The 24,622-nt window shown below is 39.1% G+C and overlaps 1 protein-coding gene across 6 annotated transcripts in view; it reads right to left on the reverse strand.

Annotated features, from left to right (window-relative positions):
* Positions 1-24,622, reverse strand: part of Prkdc (protein kinase, DNA-activated, catalytic subunit) — a 179,701-nt gene that overhangs the window by 123,286 nt on the left and 31,793 nt on the right. For all 6 annotated transcript variants that reach the window (XR_005879028.1, XR_005879029.1, XM_040751223.1 and 3 more), the window contains 9 exons: positions 24,411-24,517; positions 21,926-22,016; positions 19,435-19,595; positions 18,634-18,783; positions 14,417-14,524; positions 12,592-12,818; positions 6,218-6,312; positions 4,099-4,198; positions 1,831-1,964 (listed from right to left, as the gene is read on the reverse strand). Coding sequence is in view for 4 of the 6 variants with exons in the window: in XM_040751223.1 (XP_040607157.1) it covers positions 1,831-1,964; positions 4,099-4,198; positions 6,218-6,312; positions 12,592-12,818; positions 14,417-14,524; positions 18,634-18,783; positions 19,435-19,595; positions 21,926-22,016; positions 24,411-24,517 (1,173 nt within the window). In the remaining 2 variants the exon portion in view is untranslated. The remainder of the gene's footprint in view (positions 1-1,830; positions 1,965-4,098; positions 4,199-6,217; positions 6,313-12,591; positions 12,819-14,416; positions 14,525-18,633; positions 18,784-19,434; positions 19,596-21,925; positions 22,017-24,410; positions 24,518-24,622) is intronic.

A 24,622-nucleotide genomic window follows, 5' to 3' on the forward strand; every position in this document is an offset into this window, starting at 1 on the left:
TGCTCAATGATTAATATGAGAGGGTCCAGCACACTGAAGGCAGTCCCGTCCCTGGACAGACAGATAGTCCTCTGTTATATGAGAAAGAAGGCTAAAGAATCCATGGAGAACCAATCGGTAAGTAGTATTTAACCAGTGTCTGCTTTAGTTCTTGCCTCTAGGTTCTTGCTCTCACTTCCTTTCATGATGTAAACTGTCTACTGCCCAAGTTGCTTATGGTCATAGTTTTTTTTTTGTTTGTTTGTTTGTTTGGTTTTTTTTTTGGTTTTACGAGACAGGGTTTCTCTGTATTGTTTTAGAGGCTGTCGGTCCAGGCTGGCCTCAAACTCACAGCGATCCACCTGCCTCTGCCTCCCAAGTGCTGGGATTAAAGGTGTGCATCACCATCACCCAGCGGTCAAAGTTTTTAAGGCAGCAATAGAAAAGTAACTAAACACTGTATTTTTAGAACGCTGACAACTTTTTATTACTCATCTTGAAATACAACTGTGTTACTTTGAATATTTTAAATCTGTGAGGAGGAAGGGGTATTGGAAAATAAACTCAGGACCTTAAACGTATTAAGCATGTATTCTATCCATGAGTATGTCTCCAGCATACAATATTTAGATATTTACCAAGTTTTGTTAGCTGCAATGGAAAATTAGTTCTTCATTAATATTTAAATGAGACAGAAAAAAAGTGTGGTGAAATAAAATTGATAATAGGAATCCCAAATTTTTGTATCATATCATGAATACCAAAATTAAACATATTCATAATTTATCATGTCAACAAACCTAGAATGAATATTGAACATACTTACTTTTTTTTTTTTTTTTGGTTTTTACAAGACAGGGTTTCTCTGTATTGTTCTGGAGGCTGTCGGACCACCCCGGCCTCGAACTCACAGAGATCCGCCTGCCTCTGCCTCCCGAGTGCTGGGATTAAAGGTGTGTGCCACCACCGCCAGGCGAACATACTTAATTTTACAACAATTTTATTTATTTAAATTTCTTTGAGAAAGGGTTTCTCTGTGTAACCCTGGCTGTCCTGGAACTCCCTTTGTAAACCCACTGGCCTTGAACTCACTGAGATTCTCCTGCCTCTACCTCCCAAGTGCTGGAATTAAAGGATGTGTACCACTACCACTTAGAAATTTTTTAAATTCTATTTTGTGTATGGATATTTTGCTTATATGTACATATGTGAACCACATGAATGCAGTGCCCAAGGAGGACAGGAAAGGGTGTCCTATCCCCTGGGAATGGAGTTATAGGTGGTTATCAGTTGACATGTGGGTGATGGGAATTGAATCTGGGTTCCCTGGAAACGCAGTCAGTGCTTTTAACACGGAGCCATCTCTCCAATCCATACTTACTTTTAAATTTATTATAAACATACTAGGTGTGATGCAAGCTTGTCATTCCAGCACTCTGAAAGATGAGGCAGGAGGATTCTGAGTTATAAAGAAAAATGTGGGGGGGGTGGAGGAGAGGAGGAGGAAGAGAAGAGGAAGAGGAGGGAGGAAGTAAATGTTATTTGTATTATTCATTTAAACAGAATTATAATGTTTTCATTAGTCTACATCTCCAAACTGGCAAAGAAAGCCAATCATTTTGATAGATGTAAAGAATAAAGACACTGAGCTATCGAGATGATACGGCAGGTAAGGGTATATGCTGCACAATTGTGGCAATCTGATCTGATCTATGGAATTTAGCTAAAGATGAAAGGAGTAAATAGAATCTTCAAAGTCGGCCTTTGGCCTCCACACATGCACTTTGGTACAGGTACTAATCCCTTCTCTACTTTAATCATTTTTTTAATTAAAAAAAAGAAAGAACATACCTGGCAGTAAAGGAACAAATTTATAAAAGAGTTCTATGGACTTGTGTCGACATTCTGTTTGAGGCCTTCCACAGTGAGCTAAAAGCCACTTGACTAGATCCAATAAACACAATGATGCCATCGGTGGAAATCCCCTACACAGAAAGAACATGCTGTCAACATCCTATCCAACATTCAGCGTACACCTAGGCAAGAATTTAGAAACCTGAAACTCAATTTTACAATGACATATGTAACTGGCATATTCATTTTTTAATGTATTACCATTAGAATGTAACCAAGGTATCAGAGGTTAACTCACAGAGATCTGTCTGCCTCTGCTTCCCTGGTGCTGGGATTATAGATGTTTGCCACAATATCTAGCTTCAATTTAGTTTCAACATAAAAAAAATATATGTTTGTGCAGTTTTGGGGAGAAAATTCAAGTACTCAGGCCCTATTTCCTTTCACTATGGGAAAAATTTTTAAATATGCTTCAGAAACAGAATAATGTATTTTCATGTTTCCATTCTAATGTGTTCTTTCAACAACAAAACCCCAAAGCTGTAGGGTGTAAAGCAATGCTTCTTAGAAGCTCATCTTTGTGAACTGGTTATAAATCTAAGTTGTCTGATCCTACCCTAGCCCAGATGGAGCCTGTACAACAATCGGGATTTAATTAGACTTCCAATTAATTTTAATACATGTGACCAAGAACCAATTGTCTAAAGTTATGTTACAAGTTAGAAGAGTCTGAAAGACTCAACTGTAGTATTTTATGTTGTTTCTTGACAAGTCTCATTCAGCTGAGGCTGGGACTGAACTCTTAATCCTCACACCTCTCCCTCCCAAGTGCTGGGATTACAGGCATGAGCCTACCACCTTTCTTGATGGCTTCTTTGAGATAAGGGTGAGAGGGTAGGAGGAACATGAAAAATTACCCAGGCTAATCTCAAACTATGCTTAATTTCCAAGCAGTCAGGATTACTGATGTAGCAACCAGGCCTGAAGGTATCAATTTTTAAATGGTAAAAATATAAATATCCACTATATACAGGTCCAGAGGTGAGGCTGCCAGTATAGATACCATGATTCCCCATACACTGCATAGAGTAGCCATATACTGCATAGAGCAGAGGACCAATGCACTGTACCACCATCCTGCCAAACAATGGAGCATCACTGGGCCCCTGGGGTAATCACTGGTCAATACTCACTCAGTCTGACTTTGAATAACTTTCTCATCACAATTTGATTATTCCAAGTCTCTTGATCATCATCATCTTCCCTTCCTTTCTTCCTTTCTTTTTATTTTTTTCCTAAATAGAACTGTAGTTGTCTAGTGGAAAAGTCTTGGTTTTACAGGATGAAAGATCTTTGGGAGCTGGTTGTACAACAGTGTGACTGTACATAAACACTACTAAACAGTACGAGCAAAAATGCTTAAAGTGATAAACTTTATGTGTGTACTTCATCACAATTAAAAATAGCAAATAAATTAATGTCTACTTGGAGCATCATTCAATTCCTATGCCTCCTCAAATTCTGAGTAGTGGTGAACAAAATGTACTCTGAAATCAGAGTTCACCTTGGCATCTCCCTTAGACACTTACATGAGCTTGAACAAGATGCTCCATCTTCAAAGTACATCTTAAATCTAAATATGCATTTTATCTTCCAGGTGACTATATCTTATTAAATAAAACACTTCCTAAACACTTCCTGGAAATGCTGCTAACAAGTTTCCAGTGATCAGGCTGTTTAAATGGTCACTAAATGATTTCTAGTCTAAGAAGGAGTTGGTAACTTGACTTGATTCCTGACTGAATGCACACTTCTGCTCTATTCACTCTGTAAGTGAGACAGCTCTAAACTAACACTGCAGACAGTGTTCTACCAGGAGTCAGCATCTTTGATTGAATGTGACACTCAGTTTTTATACTTCCAAATTTATTGTGTAACAGTTCATGAATATCCTAGTTAAATAATTACTTATGGAACTTGTTTTTAAACTTAGTACACATAAAATACAATGCCCATCTCAGGTTCCAAACTTACTGTCAATCTGAACACCTATTCAAATCTTAATCATCATCTTCCTTAAACCAGGTACTTTCAAATGTAAAGCTTTAAATTTTGTTGGAAAGTTGAATGTTAATACCATACTTCTAACATTCCTTCATTACAAAGAAAAATCTTTATCTTCTACACATCTGTCTGACAACCTTTATAGGATGGAATTAACTTTGTGTTGGGTTAATTAGGGGAAAAGGAAAAAGTATCACCTACTGTGGTCGCCGTCGTTTTTTTGATTTGTTTAAAGAAACGTGCTTCTTTTCAATGATGCGTCTTAGGTGATCAATGGCATCACAGCACTGCTGAATTGTACCTGTATTTGTATCCAGTACAAAAGATTTCACAGAAAACATATAGCAGATTATTATTGATAAAGTACTACTGTAAGTCTGTTGATCTGATTTTGTGACTACAAAGTAACTTTACTACAGATTATTTCCTCATCTAAGAATATGAAATTAAAATAAATGACTTACTGAATGGGAGGACAGGAGGGAGAGGGAACTTGGATTGGTATGTAAAATACGATTGTTTTTAACTTAAATAAATAAATGACTTACATTTCAAATCCTAAATTAAATCCAGACTCATGATTACAGGAAGCCATGGCACATGCATGCATATTACATACATACATATAGCATAAAGGAGTATCACATCTAAACAGAAGCTACACATTCAAATAGACACAACAACTAAAGCACCGCCTTGCATGACAGACCAGACCAGAAGAAACTTCTGGGTGCCGTAAGTCAGTCCAGGCACTTCACCTCAGAGCCATTGTGGCTTAATATATAGCCACTATAGAAAGAACAGAATTAAAGACATTCTACAGGGGTCTAGAAGAAAGAATGCAACACAGTTACTTCTACCACTAAGAAAATGTTCTTTTGTTGTAGTTTTCTTCTCTCACTCTGTGCATGTGTATGTGTGTGTGTGTGTTTGTGCACGCCCATGTGTCCACGCACATGTGGATACATACATTTTGGGTACTGGGTGTTAAAATCCGGATGCTGATCCACAACATCAACTTGAAAATGTATAAAGTAGGGTCTGGAGAGATGGCTCAGCAATTAAGAGCAGTTAAATGCTCTTCTAGAAGACCCAAATTCACCCATATGGCAATTCATAACTGTCCATAATTCTAGTTCCAGAGGGTCCAACACCCTTTTCCAGTCACCATGGGCACAGGAACCCAGATAAGAGTACAGGCATACATGTAGTTAAAACACACACACATACACTAAAAATGATAGTAAGAAAAAAATTTCTTAAGAATGAGATGCCTAGGTGGGTAAGAGCAGTTGCCACCAGGCTTGGCCATCTGAGTTTGATTCTGAAGACCTACAGGGCTAAGACAAAACAGGATTGCACAATTTATCCTCTGACCTCCAGACCTGTGCCATGGCACTCATGCCTCCCACATACACATTCCACAAAATAAATAAATTAGAAAAAATAAGAGTTGAGAAAATTTTTCTTCATTGGGAAATCAATTAAGAACTAAATTTTACAAATTTATCAGCATAAAAGGTTATCAGAGCATGTCTGGGAATGGTGGCACCTGCCTTTAATCCCAGCACTCGGGAGGCAGAGGCAGATGGATCTCAGTGAGTTAGAGGTCAGTTTGGTCTACAAAGTGAGTTCCAGGAGAGACAGGACTACAAACAGAGAAACCCTACCGAAAAACCAAAACCAAACAAACAAACAAAAAGATTATCAGTGCCTAACCAGTCATTTTAGGAATTAAGCTAACACCAGATGTGAATAAGTAAAAGAGAAGTGCCACACATGGCTGTATGATCTAATCCTTCAATGACAACTGCCTCAGGGACCTGACTATACCAATTAATGGGACCAACAGAAACTTCTGGCTCTAAAGTTTTATGGGGTTCCTAACTATTGCCAGACAAAAGTTAAGATTTTTAGCATCTCTTATCATGAGCCCAGAAACAATGGCCATATCTCAGTGGTTCTTCGTGCTCAGCTCTCTTCTGAACTCAGAATGTCCATCTGCGTTTTTGTGCCAGTACAGCTAGTGACTAGCACACCTCTCTCGCAGGATTCGCCAGCCAAGACTGGCTGCTGGGTACATAGGAGGAGTCTTGGAGTATAAAGACACTAATTTTTTTATGTACTGGATTTGGGACATTGCGTGTGAGATAACAATGTATCTTCACTTCACAATTACCAGATCAGCCAAGAAGAATGTGAAAAAAGAAAAATGCCACCTCATAAAAAGGATCATGTACACCCTGGATTCTGAGTGGAAAAGAGCCCAAGGCAGTCAGGAACAGTATGTAGATAGAACACTAGGATGACACATACATACCTAAGGATTTCTCATCTGCATGTGCCAATGCCAGACTTTCCATGTATGTCACTAAGGCTTCAAACACAAACTGTTCTACCAGGGATTCTTCTTCCCTGAAAAATAAAGACCATTACACCTCCCTTAAGAAAACAATACATGAGAGAAGAACAATAATAAGGAATGCAAAAAAATTTTTTGGTCAGAGTCTCATCCAATAGGTCAGACTAATCTAGAACTCAGTACCTACATAGCACAGGTATTAACTAAAGAAAGAGCGGTTCATTTGTTAGAAAAATTCATTTTCTTGGAAATTAAGAACTAAAAAAAAATCAAATGTAAGCTAAGGCAAGATTTTATTTATATATTTTTTATACACAGTAAACTATAAACATAATGGTAACAGTTAAGTCTGTCTTTTTATGAGAGAAACAGAAACCAAGATCTGAATACATAAACTACAACATCAGACCATGAATTTTAAATCATTCTAACCAGGATCAGACATATTTTTATTAATCAAAATATGAACCATTATAAACATTTTTAATTCCATTTAAATCCATGCTTTGGGATTCAATGAACTCTTAGAATTTTGTATATACTATTGGATGTGGAAGCATCTTCCTTGCAAGAGTTGTTAAGATGTTTGAAGTGCAGTCAGTTTGTTGAGAGGTGCAGTGAATGAGGCAAAAATCTGTACATGAATTGTTCAATTTTAGAAACCAATGACCATAGGACATGTGGAGAAGAGTGGGCTCTTCCTACTGATTAGTGCCAGCTGCAGATGTTGCAGTTTGCAGGGCATCTTATTGCTTTGTTAAACACACTTCTGAGCTAGAACAGTTGTTAGGATTCAGCAGAACTGTACCACAACCCATTTGGGGTGGAATATCAGATATTTACATTACAATTCATAGCAGTGGCCAAGTTACAGTTATAAAGTATCAATGAGATAATTTAATGGTGGGGGGTCATAATATGAGGACCTTTATCAAAGGGTCTCTGCATTAGGAAGGTTGAGAACCACTGCTGTAGTGGATCAAGGTAGCACCAGACTACCCAACAGTGACCATGACCTTTTTAGGTGCAAGTTTGACTCTGGGAGCACAATGTTTCTCACTGAGGTGATCACCATTGGATGCTATACACAATCCACTTTTTCTGTAGGACATAATCTAAGTTCATTGTTGCATAGAAGAAGAGGGACTGGCATTTTTTTTCTTTCTTTTTTAAAATTTCATTCAGCTGAAGAGGCTTTCCAATCTTCTTCAAATGTCAAATGACTACTGAATGGCCACACTGAGTTCTTTGGCAGCTTCTCCAAAGTTGTAAGAGGGTCAGCTTAGTCACTGTCCTCAATTGGTGACTATAAACTTCCTAAGGCTGGGCCACTATGCTCCTCATCTACAAGGCAGTCACTTTCAGAAAACATTTTGAATAATCATTGCACTGCACATTCATTACCACTTCTGGAGTCAACTGTGTTGTGTGTGCCATAAGTTGTCTTCTCTGCTTTACAACCCATTTTTACCTCAAATAAGAAAATTGTTTAGGGTTGGAAGGATGGCTCAGTGGTTAAGAGCACTAGCTGATCTTCCAGAGGTCCTCAGTTCAATTCCCAGCAACCACATGGTGGCTCACAACCATCTATAATGAGATCAAGTGCCCTCTTCTGGCATGCAAGCATACATGCAGACAGAACACTGTATGGGGGGGGAGGGCAGGAGGGAGAGGGGGAGAGAGAGAGAGAGAGAAAGAGAGAGAGAGAGAGAGAGAGAGAGAGAGAGAGAGAGAGAGAGAGAGAGAGAGAGAGAGAGAGGGAGAGATCTTTAAAAAAGATAATATCTGGTGGTACTATACAAATTTGGGCAAGTACAACACATCTGGATCATACAATACAAAAATCACGTAAGGACACCTTTATCAGAATTTTCTGTCCTATTTTTCTGTGAAGCATAGCCCAAAAGCATCTAGCTTCTTTCACTAGTCACGTTCAAAACTGCCTAGACTATGTAATTTAGGTTTATATTTCTTTTTTTTCCTCCAACACAATACTTTTTTATTGATTATTTGGGAATTTCACATAATGAACACCAATAACATTCACTTCCCAGTCCTCTAAGATCACTCTCTCACCCCCCAAAAAACAAGTCCTCCTTATGTTGCTGATATGGTCAACAAAGCATGGTTAAACTCCCAGTGGTCAGCCTCTTAAAGAAAACTGAGTCCTTCCCCACCTCTACCAGAAGCTATCAATTGTGGAAAGCTACATTTCAGCATCATAACAGTTATTAAAAGTTCTCTTGGAGCTGGGTGTTGGTGGTGCACACCTTTAATCCCAGCACTTGGGAGGCAGAGGCAGACGGATTTCTGTGAGTTCCAGGCCAGCCCGGTCTACAGATCAAGTTCCAGGACAGCCTCCAAAACAATACAGAGAAACCCTGTCTCAAAAAAACAAAAACAAAAAAAACAAACAAAAAAATATAGAGTTCTCTTGGATGGCTTCCCAATAAGTTGCTACTTTTTTCTTTTTGGGGTGGGTAGGGTAGAGAGTTGGAGTAGGGGTTGTCACAGGGCCTTCTTTCTATGTCTCCCTTTCTCAACTGTGAGTCTGTAGTCATCAATACCATTGCAGAAGCTTCCTTGCTCTTTACAATAATCAGGAGCATAGACTATGGACTTCCACATGGTTTCTGTCAACAGCACAAAGCATGGACATCAACATGATCTCCAGCGTTAGCATGTACCAAGGACTTCACCATTGTCTCCAGGGGCAGTGCAGACCACACACGTCAACATGACCCTCTACTGCAGCACGAGCCACAGACACCATCATAGCCTTTTGCAACAGTACAGGCTGCAGACACCAAGATGGCCTCTGGGGCAACATGGGTCACAGACACCAACATGGTCCTCGGTGGCAGTCTAGACCATGGACATCAACATGGCATCAGGTGGCAGTTCAGAAAAAACAAACTCTACATGATGGCCTTAGATGGTAACACAGAGCACAGATATCAACATGGCCTTCTTTAAGAGCACAGACCATGATATCCATGGCATGGACTGTGAACCTCAACGTTATTTTCTGTAGCAGTACAAAACATGAACATCATTATGGCCCTCAGCTGCAGAAAGGAACATGGACACCTTCATGGCCCTTGGCAGAAACACAAACACAGGACCTCTGGTGACAACATGTACCACAGACACCAACATGGCCCTCAGTGGCAGAATGGTCCACGGACATCTATATGATTTCAGTGGCCAGCATAGGTCATGGACATTCACATGGCCTTTGGTAATAACATGGCCCCTGTGAGAGCACAGACTACAGACATTCACAGGACAGACCTCAACATGGCCTCATTGTGGCTTCAGGTGGTTGGACAGACCATGGACATCTGCATGGCATTTGGGCCATAGCATGGGCCATGGACATCAATACCCACCTCTTGCCCTACAGTAGTATGGACCACAAACATCAACATAAGCTCCAGTGGCAGCCCAGATCATGGACATCCACATCCTCAAGTTTCAACTTGGCCTGGGGCAGCAAAATGGACTACAGATACCATCATTGCCTCCGAGGGTAGTATGGACCATAGAAGTCCTTTAAGGAGGTTCAATCCGGAAAATGAAGCATTCTTCAACTCAGACATCCTGTAGTTGCTCAGAGTTAGAACGATTATGTGGCTAGGAAGCATGTACTGGTGCTGAGTCTGCATAAGCTCCAGGTTGCTATACACCACCCCGATGGCCCTACTGGGCAAGAACATGTTCTCCTATCTACCAGAGCCTTCTCTCATCTTGTCTCTGCTGTTACATCTCTAGTTCCTACTCTTTCCACCATGCACTAACTGCTGTATTCCTCCATCTTTCCTACCTCTCCATTGACTATTTGTTCACCTTGGTGTTGCTGGAAACCACAGTGTATCACAGAGTATATTTTCTTGCCCAAACATCTTTATATACAAATATTCCTTGAAATGTGTTTTTGGTCTGGTTCAAAGCTACTGGAACACCATAAATATTGGACTGTGACAGACATTCATCTTTCATATCCTACTGCTGACCAGAATAAAGATGATCTTTTGGCTAAGCAGGGTGTCTGGGGGCAGGTTCAGTGTAAGCTCCAGGCTGTCACACACCTCCCCATGCTGCCAGGCATGACCTTTGTGCTTGTAGCCTGTGGACAATGTTGCTGCCCAACACTTTTTGTCTCCCAGCAGGACAAGCAGCAAGGGCTGCAGCCACTTGACAGCTACATACTAGGGGTTGGCCCTATTCAGTAATGACCTGTTTCTGTGGGAGCTCCAGACTGCTACACATGGCCTTGTTATCATTGGTGCCAACAGCCCTGTGGCTCATCAGGTATGAATTTTGCGCTTGCAGCCTGTAGGCTGAGATACTCTGTTCTACCATCTTTCTTTCCAAATTCCTATGCTTGGTATGGTGTTGGTGGTATAGCAGTGAGCACAGCTGCCTTCCAAATTCTTATATCAATTTTCTAAAAACATCTTCCCATAAGATCTGCCTTTTTTTTTTAGTTGTTCAGAGCTCCATGGTGGGTGATGGAGGCGGCAGCCATCTTTATCCCCCCCCCCAGGTTTATATTTCTAAAAAAAATATGAAGGAAAGAGAGAGAGACAGAGAGAGAGAGACAGAGAGAGAGAGACAGAGAGAGAAAGAGACAGAGACAGAGAGAGAGAGAGAGAGAGAGAGAGAGAGAGAGAGAGAGAGAGAGAGAGAGAGAGAGAGAGAGAGAGAGAGAGATGGGGGTAGGTGTAACATAAAATTTTGATGAGGGTAACTTTTTGTAGGGTAAGTTTCTAGACTACAGTTGTTGCTATATACACAGCCTATAAAGCTTTCATCAATGGCAAACCTAAATTCAAGGGTAACCTATGATTCAGTTAACCCTCCCCCGGGTGTTAACATTGTCTCTCTGGAAAACTGCAGGGTAATCTGATAGTTAGAAGGGAAATGTCTTTAGGTGCTCTTTGGGGGCAAGTAATATCACTACTGAGTTCTTAAGATCTCTAAATAAGGCCTGACTCTCTCAGGAGCCTTGCTCTGCCCTTTGAATAGACCAGTCTGCAAAATAAAGTTGTCTTCTTTTCTCCATGAAAGGAATCCAGAGTCTGTGAATCTCTTCCCACATGGTCATTGCTCTTCTCTTCACAAACTCCATGGTTAGTAAGCGTCTGATGCTCTTATTTCTCAAGTAGGAGGAGGTATGTAGCAATGTGGTTATTAATATAACTCTACAAACATATTTTATACATTCTTCTGTATATATGTCGCCACATTTAAAAAGCTAAATAAATAACAAGTTTCAAGCACTACTTAATTCTCGTATAAATACAGTGTGTGGATTCCCATTTATTCATCCATCTTCTATTATTGATCTCTATCCCAGTAGTCATTTTCTATAAAAAGCTATTCTGGCCATCAAAGTCAGAGACCCACTGTAAGATGACATAGTAATCTATTATTAGCAATCACTATTTAATATGATATATTTCAGTCATAACCTTTACATTTATCTATTCGAGTATCTTTCTCAATTCTAGCCCTCATGAAGAGTTGTAATGTTATATTTGCAGTATTTATAACAGTGCCTGGCATGTGATATGCTTTTTTTTTTTCATGGTCCTCTTCTGACAAGAAGAATATGTGCTCTTAACAGCTGAGTCATTCCCACAGCTCCCACTGTGCTGCTGAATGAAGGAATGCATTAATGAATAAATGAGTATTATTCATCTTGCTGTACTGAATGTCTTTCTTGGATTTTTGGAATGGCCTCTATGCCTTAGTCTTTAGTCAAAAACTCTTGGGAAGCAATTCAACTTCACTCTGTACTCCCATAACTCCTGAGAATCATTAGAGATGCTCCCCATTTTTCTACCTCAGCAGACAAAACCAGGCTCAGCACCCTATTACTCTGAACAAAGTCCAAGAGTACCAAAAGTTCTTCATGACTTCATATGGAAGACTCATGAGATGGTAGAAACTCTTCGATCTCAACCACCACCTTTTGATCTGAAAGTATTCTGCTGATTCTCATTCATTCTTTATGGTCTATCTCTAAGAAGTATTCATTAATTTACCACACAAACATTCTATATGCTTCAAAGGATCTTGCATATGTGTCTTGCATTGCATTCTCACAACATATTTGCAAGTATTTCTCTGTAGTTTCTAAGATTCTTCAATGCACATCATGTACCACATATTTATTGACATAAAATACATGCACTACACAAAGAAACCCTGTCTTGAAAAACCAAAACACCAACCTCCATGTAAACATCAGGGCACTTTTCAAAATCAAATAAATGTTTCAAGAGCTGTCTTATACATCTTTCCTTGACACAAAGTTTACATACCTGAATTCCTTGTAGATGTGATTAAAAGCAAGTGCTGCGCCTAGCCTCTTGAAAGCATTAGGATGAAGTGCAAGGCTATAGAGCCGCTTGAAAAGTGACTTGCTGTTTACCGGGCTCTTGTCTTGCTGCTGAGGTGTTGTCTGCTTAATGGACCATTTGAGGAATTCTCGGATGCAGCATCCACAAAAATCTCTTAAAGTACTGTCAACGGGGTCTACAATACCATCCTTAATCAAGATAAAGACAGTTTCATTGTATTTATTCTTATACTCATAGAATGATTAATGGTGGCTCTATGAGAGTATATATGCCAACATTCAGGAGGTTAAGGCAAAACTGTGAGTTTGAGGTTAACCTGGGAAATACAGTAAGTTCCAGACCAGCCTAGGCTAATAGCCTGAACTGTAGACCCTAACTTAAAAAAAAAAAAGAACGAATCATCTTCACTGCCCATAACTAGGTATAAGATCTAGGTGAATCTAGAATAAAGTTGGTAATTATACTGCCTGATTGCCCTGATTGTACTCTATGTTCTACACAGAAAACTGGTAAAACAGGACTCCTCATAAATATACCTCATTTCTTCTTCCCTGATGTTCTTGTCAACTTCCATGTGGAAATATTACACAGATGCAAAATACAATCAGTATGCAAGAACAAAGAATTAAGGATGTTTGGACAAGCTCACTAGGTATTTCACTGGAATTTTTGCTATTGTATCTATTTATTTTAATTTTTAAAATTTAATTGAATTTTCATTTTTTTTTCTTGCTTTGGTTTTTTGAGACAGTAGCCTGACTGTCCTGGAATTCACTTTGTAGACCAGGCTGGCCTTGAACTTGAAGATCCACCTGCCTCTGCCTCCCAAAAGCTGCGTGCGATTAAAGGCATGTGCCACCACCACCCAGCTAACTATTTTAATTTTTTAAAGCAGGGTCCGTGTAGCCTAGGCTTATATTGAATTGGTATTCACTGGTTGACATTAAACTCTTATCCTCTTGCCTCTACTTCCTACGTGTTACAAATGTGTGCCAGGGGATTCTAATGTGAACATACAACTTCATCTCCCCAAAATGGATGAAATAACTGAAAATCAACATCAAATAATACTTAAAGGAACTATTCCTACAAGTTCAAAATTAAACATGTATCAAAAACCACAACAGCTTATCTCACTGCACCAGTGACCAGACTCTAATGTCTACCTCTTCTATCTCAGGAAGAATATGATATAAAAGATAAACTGTGGGGCCGGGTGGTGGTGGCCCAGGCCTTTAATCCCAGCACTCGGGAGGCAGAGGCAGGCGGATCTCTGTGAGTTCAAAGCCAGGCTGGACCGACAGCCTCCAAAACAATACAGAGAAACCCTATCTTGTAAAAACCAAAAAAAAAAAGAGATAAAGATAAACTGTGGACTCTACACCTTTAGCTGATGAATTTGAATGTGAGAGAAAATTAGATAAGTGAAAAATTCCCTTTACTCTTGAATAAATACTGTGCCATCGAATAAAAGGAAAACAAACTACAGTTATTGATAAAGAACATTTTTACTGCTCATACCCTTTACACCACAGTCTTTCTCTCTTATGCCCTTAATATACATAATTTTTTAACTTATACCCACTCAGAAAGAAGAACAAAAATGCATGTTAACTGAAACTTAGATATTAAGACTATAACTTATGAAAATAAATATGATACTGTGTCCAAAAAAGATAACAGTCTAGAGACATGCCATACTTTGGTATGTTAATAAGGAACTTTTCCTAAAGATCTAAATGTACACTAAATTGGAATGAAAAGTTAAGAACCAAATACTACTTACCAGTATGGTTTCTAGTAAAGCAACAGTATCTTGACTTTCAAATTTCTTATTGTTAGTAAACCAGTGAATCAGCTGCAAAACAAGCGGTTCATAGAGCTGCCTTGTCACCTGAAGAGACAATTTTTAATGTAATTTATATCCTTCATATGAGAGTAAATGTACACTGAAAATTAAACATTTAAATGGCACTTCCAATAAGGCAAGATGAAATTAGTTTCTTTTTCTAGTTCAGTTCTATGATGAACAGGATCTAAGAGTCCAAGAAAAGAAAATATTCACAGTAAAGCTCATTGTTCATCTAATTAGATGAAACAAACAGCTTAATAAATAAGTAGATAGGCAGATAAATAAATACATAAATAAAATTCACCAAACTACAAACTTAAGATTATTGGAATGATGAGGATGCAATCCAGGATTTGAAAGCTGAATTCAACCAGGAGATAGAAACATTGAAGAACTCAAGCTGAAATGCAGGTGAAAAACCTAACTAGAAAACTCAAAGAACAACTTAAAAAGAGAATGAATCAAGCAGAAGATAAAATATCAGGTCTCTAAGAGAAAATAGAGAAGCTAGACCTAACAAGCAAAGATAGAGCAAAAACTAAAAAGAAAAAAGAAACACATACACACAATGTGAGATACCATGAAAAGACCAAATCTTTAATTTTAGGAATAACTGAAGAAGAAACCTAGGTCAATGGCGTAGATCAGATCTTCAAAAAAAATGATAAGAGAAAAACAGAAGAATCATACGCCCATAAAGACACAAGCACAAAGTCATCAAATAGATACAGAGGAATAGCACAGTAAGGACCAAATAGACAAGACTAGAAAAGAAACTCCTCATGGTATACCATAGTTAAAACACTAAGCATTTAGAACAAAAAAGTTTTTTAAATGGGAGAGGGTCTAGACCCTGCCCTGGATGAAATGACAGACTATGGACACTCCCATGGAGGGCCTCACCCTCCCTGGGGAAATGAGGGGATATTAGAGAGGTTGGTGGGAGGGCACGGGAGGAGGGGAGGGAAATGGAGAGGGACCTGGAATTGACATGTGAAGCAACCTTGTTTCTAATTTAAATTTAAAAATAAAAAAAATTTTTAAAAAGTTTTTTAAAGCTACCAAGAGGAAAAACCATGAGACCAACAGCTGATTTCTCAATGGAACACTGTGGAGAAGGACACACCAATTTCTACATGACCCTGACTGCCACCAAAGCTAGTGCACCCTGAAAAACTACTGCCACAATTGAAGGGAGAGAAAAAAACAGTTCCATGATATACTCTTAAAACTCTATATCCAGTAGATCAAGCCAAACAAAATACAGGAAGCAGTGCTTTGAATTGAAAGGAAAAATATGAACAACTAAGAGCTTGTAGAAAGGAAGCAAACAAACCCGTAATGACTAAACACAAAGAAGCACTGAGAACACATCATCATCAACAATATACAACACAGTGATTATAATCAACACACACCTTTCAATAATAACTTTAAGTATCAACGACCTCAATTCTCCAATCAAATGACACAGGCTGAATGGATAAAGAAACAAAATCCACACTGTAGCCAGGAAAGCGGGTAGGCTAACTACAGATTCACCTCTCCAAATCCAATCCCCAATCCCACTCTCAGCTTTTCAGCAGAACACCTGCTGCGGCCTTCCTTGCCCACCCCATCCGAGTAGATCATACAAATCTTCCCTTCCCAACTTCCCTTCCCCAACTCATTGCTGTATGCTAGCCCCCAACTTTAGTGGCACTCCCTGGGAACCTACAGGTCACTCTGGCCAGGGAAGCAGGTAGGCTAACTGCAGATCCTCACCTCTCCCTCCGTTCCTCCAAATCCAGTCTCCCAGTCTCATCCCCAGCTCTGTAACAGACTTTCTGCTGTGGCCTTCCCTCATTCTCTGGTTCCATTCCCAGATCATGGTGGACCACTCAGTGCCTCCATCCCTCACCCCACTCTTGAGTTCATTCCTCAGTATTAATTCCCAATCCCCAGACACACTAACTAGGACCACAGAAGAATTTCCTACCAGGCAACACAAAGTCATGACACTCTTGTAAGACCCAGAGAGAGCAACAGAACAAAGAACAAAAACACCCACCCAACAATGACAAGAATAGATTTCAGCATCTAGAATTATAATCTTCTCGATCCCAGATGCCTAGATGCCAGTTATGCATCAATAACAGGCATGACAATATATCTCCACTTGAGCCCAGCAACCCTATCATAGCAGGCCTTGACTATTACAACAAAGCTGAAGAACAAGAAAAAGACCTTAAAACAACCTTACTCCTTGAAAAGTAAATTGATGGGGAATGTCCTTCTGTATATATGTTTCTCTTATTGATTAATGAATAAAACACTGATTGGCTGATTGGCCAGGCAGGAAGTGACATAGCTGGGCAGAATCAGAGTACAAGCAGGGACAAACAGGAAACATCTCCCTCTCCTCTTGTCCCCTCCCCCCTCTTCCCCCCCCTCTCCTCTCCTCTCCTCTCCTCTCCTCTCCTCTCCTCTCCTCTCTGTGGACAGGCTGAGCAGTCAACATGATATAGGATGCCAGAGGAGTAACAGGCCTAGACCATTCTCCAGTAAGATAAGGCCACGAGGAAATACATAGATTAATAGTTATGGGTTAAGAAGAAGCCCATGTCACCAGCCAACAGCTTTAAAACTAATATAGCCTCTGTGTGTGTTTCTTTGGGCAGAGAAGGGCATCGGGACCTAGCTGAACCAGAAAACTCACATTACAGTAAATGAATACATCTCTTAAAAGAAATATATAAAAACACAAACAGCAGAAGGAAATGAATAAAACCATTCAAGAGCTGACAGTGGAAACAGAATCAATTAAAGAAAACCCAAATTGATGAAAATCTGGAAATGAAATGTATAGAAATGTGAACATATAAAGGCAGACCTCTAGAATTATACTTGACTTCTCAATGGAGATTCTAAAAGCCTCCTAAGAAAGGTTTGGACAGACGTGCTGCAAACTCTAAGAAACCACAGATGCTAGCACAGGATACTATATCCACCAAAACTTTCAATCATCAGAGATGGAGAAAATAAGACATTCCATTAAAAAAAACCAAATTTAAGAAGTATCTATTTATAAATCCAGTTCTACAAAAAGTGGTAGAAGGAAAACTCAAATCAAAAGAGGTTAATTACACTCAAGAAATCACAGGGAATAAATAATCCCAGGCCAGCAAAATCAAAAGGGGAATCTCCACCCCCCCCCCCACACACACACACACACACCATCAAACAAACAAAATAACAGGAATCAACAGTAATTAGCTATTGATATCTCTCAATACTATTAAAAAGACACAAATAGAATGAATAGGAAAACAGGAACAGAAAAAAAATATTACAAGTAAATGGACCTAAGAAGAAAGTTAGTGTAGCCATTTTAATAACTGATAAAATAGACTTTGAACCAAATCTAATCAGAAGAGCAGAAAAGACATATTCATCAAAAGAAAAATTCACCAAGAGGACATTGAGTCAGTTCTTCAGGAAGCTGGGAATAGATCTACCACAAGATCCAGCTATACCATTCTTAGACATATACCCAAAGGTCTACATCTTACTACAGAAATATTTGCATACCCATTTTACCTGCCACTCTAGTCTGACACCCAGAATTATAGTCAGAAATTGGAAGCAACCTAGATGTTCATCAACAGATGAATAGATATAGGAAATGTGAACAGTGCCAGGCAGTAATGGTGTATGCCTTTAATCCCAGCACTTGGGAGGCAGAGGGAGGTGAAGCTCGTAGTTTGAGTTCAGTCTGGTTTCCAGAGTGTGTTCTAGGACAACCAGGGCTACATAGAGATACCCTGTTTTGAAAAATCAAAAAATAAAATAAATGAATAAATGTATATTAATTAAAAGAGAAAGGAAGGAAGGAAGGAAGGAAGGAAGGAAGGAAGGAAGGAAGGAAGGAAGGAAGGAAATGTGGTACATTTACATTATGGAATACTACTAAGCTGTTTTTAAAAAAAAAGAAGAAAAGAAATCATGAAATTCACAAGTAAATGGATGAAGCTAGAAAAAAGTCATCCCAAGTGAGGTGACCCAGACTGAAAAGGACAAATATGGTATCTATTCTCTTAACATGGATGTTCGCTTGAGATCACATTCTTTTTGTAGTTTTGCAATTGCTTAGATCTTAACCGTGCACTTACTTGGTCCACGTCACATGCAAGCTGAAGCAGCACAGGAAAGGTGTGCTTATAGAGCTGGTACATGGGAGGACAGCCCTGACCTTCAGGCATCTGAGTGGCTCTTCCCAACATGAACACAACCATGCTGTGTAACAGTTCACAAGCTGCCACCTAAGAGGTCCGAGTTTAACAAAGCTTCGTTACCATATTTCCAAGGGGTACTTTGAAGGTTTTTCTTTATTTTAGTCAATTAATAGGAAAAACTTTTATTGTGGGTAAATACTACATACTCAAAGTAAAAAAATGGAAATAGTAGCTTTTATATAAAATGAATGCTTCTATTCTCTCTTTATCCAAGAGTTAAGAATTGAAATTTAAAAAGTCAGACTCTGAAAGTGATACATTCATAAGAAATATATTTCACACAGTTTAGAACGATACATCCTGGCTTCATTTGTAAATAATACTTTAATAAGCACATTTTAGAAGCACATTAAAAGCTTACATTAGTGGTAACATTTGGGATTATCTGTTTCCAATCTCCCAGGCTATGGAGATAATCAAACTCCTACCAAGTTTCATCTTTCAACATACTTTGCATTACATTTTCTGTTACAAAGAACTGGCATATGAATGCTTTGCCAGGTTATTATTGTGGTAATTTATACTTCATTTTCATTCATCAATGACATCTACTTCTAAAAAATTTCAAAAGTAATGGTAATAGAATAGCTAAAATATAGTATCTGTTTCCTAACCAACACACACTAACTTTTTAAAGCTATACACTATAAAAAAATGAATGACATGGAAAACAAATACTTTAGTTTGTCGGTCACTAGCAGAAAGAGCCAATTCAGTGACACGAGGCAGGAAGACATCCAGATAGATGACAGGCTTCATCTCCCTGAAAGGTACCGCAAAGCTGAGTCTCTTCTCCCTGTCCCAGGCCACATACTTCTTCATCCTTTCTCCTGATGCAGCTGATGAGAAAATGTCAGAAGAGTGCTTTTCATTCAAGATCTTTCCTCTTACACCTCATTAATTAAATTAGGGTATTTTTAAAGCCTTTTGTCTTTCATTTTTTCTGCTTCAGATATGAAAGATTATTTAAACCACTTATAGCTCTTTTTTTTTAAATTTTATTTTCCAGTTTAAATTTAGATAAGAAACAAGGTTGCTTCACAAGTCAGTTCCAGGTCCCTCTCCCATTCCCTCCCTTCCTCCCGAGCCCTCCCCTCCCCCCCCCCCCGTTATCCCCTCATTTCCCCAGGGAGGGTGAGGCCCTCCATGGGGGTGTGCATAGTCTGTCATTTCATATAGGGCAGGGCCTAGACCCTTCCCCAAGAGTTCGGGTGAGAGTGCACCTCACATTGTTCTATGGGAGTCCAAAGTCCGTGTGTATACTTGGGATGGGTACTGATCTGCTGCCCAAGGCTCAATAGATTCCCTAGGCCTCCTCACTGACACCCAGATTCAGGGGGTCTTGATCAGTCCCATGCTGGCTTCCCAGGCTGATGCCTGGGATTCAAGAGTTAACCTTTGTCTGGTCAGCTGTTTCTGGGGGTTAAACCAGCCCAGTCTTAATCCCTTTGATCATCAGTCCTCCCTCTCTGTTACTGGCTTTCTTGAGTTCAGCTCAGTACTTAACCAAGGGAGTCTGCCTCTTCTTCGATCAGCCACTAAATAAAGTTTCTGTTTCCCAGACTCTCTGGCCATAGGATTGAAGGCTGGCACTCCCCAGATCTATGTCTAAAATCCATATATGACACTTATGGCTCTTATTTCTAAATTTAACTTAACTAAACTGATATTCAATAGGAGTATCCAAACTCAATCAGAGATACTTAAAACATATGACAGAAAATAAGTACAATGAAAAGAAAGTCTCATCTTTGCCAGGTGTGGTGGCATACATCTTCAATTCTAGCACTTGGAAGGCCAGCCAAGGCTACCTAGGACCTTTTTCTCAAAAAACAAAATAAAACAAAACCAAATCTCTTTTAAAGGAAACAGGGAGATAGTTCAGTGGATAAAATGTTATCCATGCAAGTATGAGAACCAGAGTTCAGATTGCAAGCCTACATGTAAATATTAGGTGAACACGGCAGCCTACCTATAACCCCAGTATTGAGATAGACACCTGGAGCAAGCAGGCTACTTACACTAGATGTACAGGGAGCCCTTCATTCAACTGAGATCCCATCTCAAAGATTAAGTGGAGAGTGATCAAGGAAGACCCCTGACATCAGCCCCAGGCCTTCACACACACATGCACCACTAAAGTTTCCTCTTGAAAATACTTTCCAAGTATAGGTTCTAATTTCCTAAATAGCTAAATGTCTCTAGTTAATATTAAACATGAAAAGTAAAATCAGCTGAGTTTTTCTAGTATAAAAACACTCTAAAAATATTCACATATTAAAATGTTAAGTTTAGCACTGGAGAGAGGGTTCAGTGGTTAAGAGCAGGTGTTGCTTTTGTAGAGGACCTGTGTTCAGTTCTCAGTACCTACATGATGCCTCATTACCATCTGTAACTCCAGTTCCAGGGGATGAGATGCCCTCTTCTGACCCCTATGGACACTAGGCATGAATGTGATATATATCCTCCATTCAAGCGAAACATGCAAAATAAATAATTTTTTTCTAAAGAACCAGTCGGGTCTAGAGAGAGTTCCAGGACAAACTCCAAAGCTACACAGAGAAACCCTATCTCGAAAAACAAAACAAACAAAAAAAGTAAAGAGAGTATTGAATTTAGCCTTCTTCCATGGTGGCTACTTTTGGTGGGGGCTGTCTTACACAAAGGCCAGAAAGTAGTGTCTGCAAAGACTAAAAAGCTTTTGAAAGCCCAGCATGGTTGTACACTTCAATCCCAGTATTCAGGAGGCAGAAGCAGGCAGCTCTTTGTGAGTTTGAAGCCTGATTAGTCTGTATAGCATGGTCCAGGCCAGTTAGTCAGGGCTTCATTGTTCATTCTACTCAAAGAGAAGAAGAGAAAGAGAAGACGTATGTAAAATAGAAAGCAAATGCTGCACTGTGGATATGATTTCAGATTCTGAATATGACCACACAGGACTATTTGAAATCAATTAGTTTTGTGGCAGCCCAAACTGGTGTTCATTACTACAGTGGCAATAATAATGAGTTGGGCACAGTATGTGACAATGCTTTAAATACTGGCTATCTCTGTCCAAGTGATTGTGAAATCATCAGAAGCATTCCAGGAGAGGTTGGTGACGAGTAAACAGGCATATATTCAACTCCAAGTACAAACATAGAATCTACATGTTATTTTAGGGAACACTTACTTGTTAGAAGATTTTTGTTTATTTGTCCTCCTAGAGATCCCAGAATTTGTACTACTCTAATTCTTACTTCTTCTAAAGATAGTGCTTCATCCTGGAAATATATACATAAATATGTATAAAATATGTATATGTACATTTATGTGATAGATGACTTTAAAAACTAAAATGAAGAGGAAAAAATACCTGTTGTAGAATATTATTTTAAGGTGTGTTACTTTTATTTATGGTGTGGAACATTTGTTTAATGATGTAAAGATGTGTTGCTTTTGTTTATGCTGCATTTAACTCTGTGATGCTCTGTTTGTCTGCCTAAAACACCTGATGGTCTAATAAAGAGCTAATGTGGCCAATATCTAGGCAGGAGAAAAGATAGGCGGGGCTGGAAGGTAGAGAGAATAAACAGGAGGAGAAATCTGAGAGTGGAGGACATTGTCAGGGGCCAGCCACCAAAGCATCCAGTAAGGCACTGAGTAAGAGTAAAAGTAAGATATACAGAAACATGAAAAGGAAAAAGTCCAGAGGCAAAAGCTAGTCCGGACAATTTAAGTTTAGAAAAGCTGGCAAGAAACAAGCCAAGCTAAGGCTGGGCACAAGGGAGAATAAGACTCCGTGTGTGATTTATTTGGTTGCTAGGTGGTGGGCTCCCAACAGAGCAAAAGAGCCAAAAGAGTAAAGAGTAAGAGTAGAAAAGCAAAAATGACCAACTACAAATATCTATTGTTACTGTCTCCTAATAGTTAATTAAATACTACCCGATATCACTATTGCTGTTACTGAGAATTCATAAAAAACGTTGTATCTCTTCCAGTTATGCAGGTAGAGGTCCAGCACAAGGCCAGCAGCTCCAATATTAGTGGAATAGCCTTACACTTTTAAACAGTACCAAGGATTCCCAAAGAGCATTTGTTTACATGGGTCACACTTCTAAATACTGTATTAGAAATTCAATCTTTAAAACAGGTACCTTAAAAAAAAAAGTACCCAATGTTATGTTAAAAACAACATACTTAATGAAAATTAGTTTTTTAAAACAAAAACCCTCCAACAAGTGGACCTGCTCCATGCTAGTACAAAGGGCTTTTGTTTCATCCAGAGGTATCACAGAGCTCACAGGATATAGGTATAAGAAAAAGTAGCATTTTGTAATCATTTTAGATAACTGATGAACCTTCATATCATACAATGTAGAGTGTGAAGCCTAATCAATGAACTTTTAGATAATCTCCATTATGCTAAATTCATTTACCTTGCACTTTGAATGGATTTGTTTTTAAAACCATGCATTGCTCATGTGAAAATACTGGTTCACTATAGAAGGCAGATTTCCCAAATATTGACACATTTCATTGCAGATGCCTAAAATTACATTTGTTGGTATCATCACAAATTTCATGAGAAAAAATATATAAGTATAGCTATCAAGCTGATTATAATAGTTGTGTTAGAGATTATTTCCTTGAAGTGACAGGCTTTCTTCATTCATTGAGGGAAAAGGTTGGCCAAACACCCAAGTCTGAATTACCTAGGAAGAAGGAACCTCATTTGAGAAGCTGGCTGTATGGCAGTGGTCTATGGACTATCTGTGGGGCATTTTCTTGACTAAATGTTGAATGTAGGAAGACCCAGTCCACTGTAGGTGGTGTTACCCCTGGGGAGGTGGTCTTGGGTTGTATGAGAAACTAAACAGCAATGTGGATAGGTATTTCAGCTGAGTTCTCCAACTGTCTGAATGCTGCTTGGTTTCTCAAGAGCCTGATTTCTATAATGTCCCAAGTAGGTTGGGCCTGTGTTTTATCACACCAACAGAAAGCAACCTAGGACACAATGATCATAAAGAAGGTGAGAATTTTAATACACAATTCAAAGTATCCCAAGAGTTGTTCTGCCAGGCAGACTTTTTACGGCTACAGGCCTGTATAGGTTTGCATCCTGTCTCATCACAAAGAATGCTAAATAAAATGCTTAAAGAAAAAAAACAACTGTTACCCACTATCATAAAAAGACCAATCAAATAAAAATAATGTGGTGGTTTACATAAGAATGGCCCCGAAGAGCTCATATATCCGAATGCTTAGTCATCAGGGCGTAACCCTATTTGAGAAGGATTAGGAGATGTGGCCTGGTTGGAATAGGTGTGGCCTTGAAGGAAGTGTATCACTGGGGGTGGGCTTTGGAGTTTCAAAAAGTCCAAGCCAGGCCCAGTGTCTCTATCTTCCTGCTGCCTGCTGATCTAGATGTAGAACTCTCAGCTACTTCTTTAATATCATGTCTGCCTATGTACTGCCACTTTCACTACCATGATGAAAATGGACTCACTTCTGAAACTGTAAGCCAGCCCCAATTAAATGCTTTCTTTTATAAGAGTTGCTGTGTTCATGGTGTCTCTTGACAGCAACAGAACAGTAACTAGGACAGAAGTTGGTACTAGGGAGCAAGCAGAGTATTGCAATGACTTAAGATAAAGGAACAACAAAGGATTTCTTACTGGTGAAGTATTTGTTGTCCTTTTCAGATGCTTCAATACATTTCTGTTAAATCCCTTCTGGGCAGCCCGAGAAAGTGCTGATACTTCCCAGTGGCTCTTGGTTTCATCTATGGGCAGTAAACAAAAAAAAAAAAAAAAAAAAAAAAAAAACAATTTTAAGCAACATTCACACTACATTGTGAGACAGAAACATTAAAGTCCTGGCTATTTAA

The sequence above is a fragment of the Mesocricetus auratus genome, unplaced genomic scaffold, assembly GCF_017639785.1.
Source record: "Mesocricetus auratus isolate SY011 unplaced genomic scaffold, BCM_Maur_2.0 Super-Scaffold_100008, whole genome shotgun sequence".
NCBI classification, from domain to species: domain Eukaryota; kingdom Metazoa; phylum Chordata; class Mammalia; order Rodentia; family Cricetidae; genus Mesocricetus; species Mesocricetus auratus.